At 45.8% G+C, this 6,109-nt stretch overlaps 1 protein-coding gene across 1 annotated transcript; it reads right to left on the bottom strand.

Moving 5' to 3' along the window:
* Positions 1 to 1,279: 1,279 nt before the first annotated feature.
* LOC120110632 (scopoletin glucosyltransferase-like) lies at positions 1,280 to 2,734 on the bottom strand. The gene has a single exon (XM_039126208.1). It carries the CDS (start codon positions 2,732 to 2,734, stop codon positions 1,280 to 1,282), a length of 1,455 nt encoding a protein of 484 aa, XP_038982136.1.
* Between the last annotated feature and the right edge of the window lie 3,375 nt (positions 2,735 to 6,109).

The raw sequence follows: 6,109 nt of genomic DNA, 5'->3' as shown, positions 1-6,109 counted from the left end.
GGGAGTACGAACCTGGTCCTGATTGCGCCTGGATCTTGCGATTGGGCCTCCTCCCGAGGGTTGCGCTGTTCCTCTGGCAGGTGGTCTGGGACCGTCTTCCAACGAGAGCAGTACTTGGTGGACGAGGATTGAGGATCCCCCTTGAGTGTGGGGTTTGCGGTGTGGCCGAGACGGTCGACCATGCCTTGTTTCGGTGCTCTAGGGCGAGGGACACTTGGTGTCTGGCAGGGGTCCCGCAGCCGGTATGGATCTGTAGGAATCAGTTCTTACAGGCCATGCGCCAGGCCTCGGAGTCCCCGGCTCTTCGTCAGGAGGTGACTCGAGTGAGCTGCACTGCCTACCAGATCTAGTTGGCCAGGAATGCTCGTATATTTGGTGAACGTTGTATGTCGCCGAGATTTGTGGTCGAGAGGGCCCGTAGTCAGGCGGCAGAGATGTGTTATGCCTCCACCACCGGAGGGACCTTGACAGCTCGGGACATCTGGGGCCCCCACCATGCTTCGGCAGCATCTCACACGGTGTTTTTCACCTGGGAGCCCCCACCCCCGAGTTTCCTCAAGGTCAACTTTGACGGGTCAGTCTTGGATGGTGGCACGAGGGGAGGTGCGGGTTTCGTCATTCGGGACCCTTTTGCTAGGGTTGTAGCCGCTGGGGGCAGTCACCTATTTGATACCTCGGTTCCGAGTGCGGAGCTGAGCGCTGCCTGGGCAGGCCTTCGACATGCCCGGTGCGTGTTACAGGCTAGGTCTATCACCCTAGAGGGTGATTCTGCCACCGTTATCAGTTGGATCCGTGAGGGTCCTAAGGGTGATGGTAGTGACCACCCTCTGCTTCGTGATATATGGGCTATGGGGAGGGATGGAGGGGCCTTTCAGGCCAAGCATATTTACCGTGAAGCCAATGGGGCTGCGGATTGGGTGGCTGCATTTGCAGCTCGCCATTCCGGAGACACTATGTGGACTGGAGATGGGGAGTTGCCTTTGGCACTCCGAGGTATCCTATTTTTTGACTTTATTGGGTGTATCCGTACCCGATAGGTATGATCCACCCGTATTAGCCAAAAAAAAAAAAAAAAAAAAAAAAAAAAAAAAAAAAAAAAAAAAAAAAGGGAACTGAGCAGTGATGAGACGTGCGACCTTCAACTTTATTCCCAAACAAAAATACGTTATGAATTAGAGAGGATCAGACCACTCTAAACCTGCGCTACACCCAAAATTTATATTCAAGGCACCAAATCTATTGTAGCTGTTCGCCCAACCCAATGAACACTGAAGTAGGATCACTCTCCATTCTTACCAGACTGGATCTTACCAGCTTTAAGAGTAAGCAAATTCTCTATCAAACTGCTCAATTCATTATAAGAAGAACCCCCCTCCTCCACAGCCCTCCTTGCCATCTTCCCTACCTCCCTTGCTCTCTCTCTCCTCCCATCCGCTTCCTCTCCGCTTCCCATCAACTCATTTACCGCCCTCCTTATCTCCTCCCTCCTCACCATCATCCTCTCCTCCTCCTTGCTACGGCATACCTTCACTCCGATCGCAATTCCGATCCTGAGAACATCCACCATCAGCTTCTCATTGAAGAATTGCTCGGCAAAGAGCGGCCAAGTGATCATCGGCAACCCGGCGCTCGCACCTTCCATGCAGGAGTTCCAGCCACAGTGCGTCACAAATCCCCCGACGGCTTCATGGTTCAATATAAGCAGCTGAGGTGCCCATCCACTTATGATCAATCCTCTCCCTCTACATATCACCCTCTCCTCAAACCCTTCCGGCATCCATTCCGAAGGTTCACCGCCATATCTCACCACCCAAATGAACGGGTGCTCCGAAGCCTCGAGGCCCGAAGCAATCTCGCAAAGCTGAGTGCGGGTGAATCGACCTAAGCTCCCAAAACAGATGTAGAGAACCGATCTCGGCTTCTTAGTATCCAACCAACTCAAGCAGCGGTCGCAGTCCGCGGAGGCCTTGTCTCCTCTCACTAGTTTATCATGCTGGTCCTGATTGCGTAGCGACACCGGGCCGACATGCCACAGTTTCATGTCGCCTCTCTCCTTAAGTTGATCGACATAGTCGTGCTCCATCTCGTAGAAGCTATTCATTATCGTGCCATAGCTCGAGCGATGGGAGTCACCCAACTGTTTGTGGAGGTCGCTTGGGGTTTCTATGATGAAGGCAGGGAGCTGCGACCGTGTCATCTCAATCCGATGGGGAATCTCCGGCACAACAAAGGGCTGCTCGTCGCTAGCGACGCTCTCATGGGGTTTGAGACGACCGATGGCACCGGCGAGGATGATGGTGAAGAAGCTCGTGCCGTGGAATTCAAGCCTTGGTATGCCGAGCTCATGGGCGAGGCTGGCCGACCACGGGTAGAAGATGTCGGATATGATGCAGTCGGGGTGGTGGTCTTTGGCAAGCTGCCTGAAGGGGGCCTCGAGCATGCACATGGCCGCATGGAATTCAGGGGGGATTTCTGGGTTGGGCAAGGCGGTAAGGTTTTCATGGCCTTCAAGGACGCCGGATTCTGAGTAGGGGAAGGGAATGGCAAGGAGCTGGATTTGGTGGTGGCGAGAGTCGTTGCTGAGGTCTATGGTCGGTTGGATGAGGGGGACGTTTGCAGTGGTGGTGATGATGGTGGCCTTGGCTCCACGATCAGCTAAGAGCCTAGCAAGGTCGATCATGGGAATCATGTGGCCCGGGGCAAGAAATGGCAAGAAGAAGATGTGGACATCCATGGGAATCTAACCAGAGATTAGAGAAGTGCTTCTTTTTATTTGCAATATTTTAGTTAGGTTCCAATTAGCAAAGTCGGGGAGGTGGATTATATATTCTTCCGAAGTCTTCTGTCCTTTACGATTATTCAAAGAACAGAAATGGTAGGCCGGCGTCGAGGCAACTCTTCGGACCAGATGTAGGCCAAATGCCAGTGGCGTGGAAAAGCTGGGATGGAGCTTTGGCCCTCTCGTTTACCTTCACGGCACTCGCTTTCCCTTCTCTAAGCAATGACGTCAGCTAGCTTCGTTGTTTTCTAGGACATCTCGGTGGCTCCGCCATATCTTTCTGTCTTATCTAACGTGGCATGCATGCCATCGGCTCTGGTCATATCTGTCATGCTACAGGCTGTAGATGACCAACATAAAGAGAGAGAAAACTACTGTAAAGAATAAAAAACTAAACAATATTATTAACTTTAACCATACTGTATAAATGAGAATCGATAATTATTTATATAGTTGCTAAGAACAACCAAAAATAGACCTCATCACTCAGATAGATTTTATCAACTAGGTAAAGATAAGAAATGACTATAGACTTAATCAACTACCTAATCTTAATCTCAAAGATAAACCGAAAATCTGGATAAACTTCAATAGCCCACATACAGATGACAACTTATTATGCCCCGTCGCTACCCAGCTCGAGCAAATTTGAATGAGGCAGATTTTACCCATTTTGTAATTTTTAATTCTACCTGTCCTTCCTTGCTCCGAGTCTCTAAATCCCAACCCTTCGCTCTGAAGCGAGTATGAGTAATGGCCTATCCAACCCATACCCAACCCACTGCCATCTCTAATCACCTTTAATCCACATTCAGTCAATCTTATGATTCCCATCACGTACTTAGGCTTGATGAATGAGTCAAACTTCAAAAGCTTGGTAAGAATATATGCAACCTGGTTCTCTGACTTGTAATAAACTAGTTGGACTTGATTTTTATTCACTTGATCTCAGAGGAAGTGGAACCGTATATCTATGTGCTTACTTCTTCCATGCATAACTGGATTCTTTATTAAATCAATAGCTCAAACATTATAAACAAAAATCTTCACCAGCCCTTTTGATTGGCATGTGAATCTGATTGCATAACTAGAAGTTGCCGCCACATATTATTGAAGTTAGTTCAGATTTCAAGTTTATTTTTATCCTTTGGGATTAAGTCTGTTTAGTAGATTAAGTTTATCATTATGTTTTATGTTTATCTAGTTGATGAGGTATGTCTTTTAGATGTTCATCTTATACTTGTTCTTATCACTTGTAAAGCAAGTACAATAAATACTTGTTGATTCTCATTTGTACAACATGGCCAAAGTTAATAAAAATTATTTAGTTTCTCATTCTTTGTAGTTTGCTCTCTTTGTGTTTGTTAGTTTGCTCCATCAAACTGGTATTAGAGCAACTCCCCTTCTACCATCACTAGAGCGTGTTTTCCCTTTGCCACCAGAGCTAGTAGGGATGTTTCCCCTTCTACATCATAGCTCCTTTGATTGCTCGGATCTTCAAAGCGGACCTCTGCTTTCGCCCAACCCTTAGCCTCACGAGCGATACTCAGATTATCAAGATCTGCTATATCTTCGATGGGATCCGCCACATCTTCAATAGCGGCCCTCTTCCATCGTTGGCTTTTGGAGACTAGTGTCTTCTCTATCGCTAGCGTTTCCTTCTCCACCAGCTTCTATCTCTGCTTCTCGCAGCCAATCGAGTCCAATTTGCAGCACCTAACGGCTGAATTCAACCATCTTTTCTCATATTAGATGGAAAAAATTTTGATTGTTGGAGTATCCAGATGAAGGTTTTCTTTGGTTATCTAGAAATTCTTACATTGTGTTTGGTTGGATTCACGAGAGGAAGGATGAATGAGATTGGAAGGATAGATGGATGAAAAGAAGGGATTATCCATCCTATGTATCTCGATTGTTAACCACGAAAATGAGATACATTTGAAATATGGTAAAGGGCTTTCATCCATTTGCTCTCGTTTGAATTGTCAAGGCTAATACTCGGAGATACATTGGCACAAATAGTTTAATTCTCAAAGTTTGAACTGTCACTTTTTTGGCCTTCTCGACTCGTTTATAAAATCGTTCTAAATATCCCATGTTTGCTTTTCTATAATTGCCCCAAAGATCTTCCCAAATACTACCTGATGAATGAAGAATAATGCCTTTCGATCCTTGTTCTCCCGGTAGGCTTGTCGCTGGGTGTCAGTTGGATACTCCCGAAGTTTAGTAACTCCAACCTCCACAACATTAACTCACTTGTTTGGTTTGAAGGATGGATTGGAGGAATGATTGCTGGGGAAGAAAAGAAGGATGAGGGAGAGGATGAATGGATGAGACATGAGAAAAAGAATGGATGATATCTATGCAATATTTCTACTAAACTACCATTTGATAACAAACAAAAAAGATAGCAAATTACGAAGGAGGAAAAACTAAACAAAAAAGCTTTTACTAACATTGGCCCCACTGTATTATAAATGAGATTCAACAAACATATATAATAGTTACTTTACAAGTGATAAGAACGACTAAAAGATAAACATATCCATCAATTGGATCGACTTTGTCCAAGACAATGAACTTAATCTCAAAAGATAAAGATAAACTAAAAAAATGAACTAACTTCAATATTAGAAACATGAATGCAATTTTCTTCAAAAAGTTTATGAACAAGTAGACGTGTAGCTATTGGACAGGCACTTGGCTTGAGACAATGTCCCCCTGTTTTGTCTCTAAAGAGAAGAAAAATTAAACGGCAAGCTATGCATTCGGTTCCGCACCTCATCATAGACCATGCTGCTTTCGGACTCCAGAGTAGGCGCTTGTGTGCTGGAATTCTCGGGTTTTATTTTATTTTATTTTACGGCGGTCGCCTTACATTACATAGTCCTGGAATAGATACATCCAGGACAGAGTCCAGGTGCTCTGCTCCTGGGTTACTGGCCCCTTTATCGGTATTCCAAATTCAAAACAAATGCACGAGAAAAGAAACAGAGCGGTCATCTTGCTTATTGGCGGACCGAGGCTCTAGGCCAGGGGAAGAGTGGACCATCTTGGAATTCGAAACATGGAAATTATGAGGATGGAATCAGTCGCTTCACTATAAACATCTGCCGGTGCCTCCCGGGAAGGGCTGAATTCTGAGTAACCAAAGGGATCGTCCAGGAGCATAATGCTAAGTTCTCTCCTTAAACCATACTGTAACCGATAAAAAGAACTGAACCGAAGGGGTTGCCCTGATATATCAGGATTAGATCATATGTGATATGGTTTTTAGTTATCCTATCATGCTTCGCCAAAATCATGCGATGATTGACCTGGTTCTTTTCT

This window comes from Phoenix dactylifera, chromosome 4 (assembly GCF_009389715.1).
Source record: "Phoenix dactylifera cultivar Barhee BC4 chromosome 4, palm_55x_up_171113_PBpolish2nd_filt_p, whole genome shotgun sequence".
In the NCBI taxonomy this organism is placed as follows: Eukaryota; Viridiplantae; Streptophyta; class Magnoliopsida; order Arecales; family Arecaceae; genus Phoenix; species Phoenix dactylifera.
The sequence above is the reverse complement of the archived record's forward strand: the minus strand, read 5'-3'. Positions and strand labels throughout refer to the sequence as shown.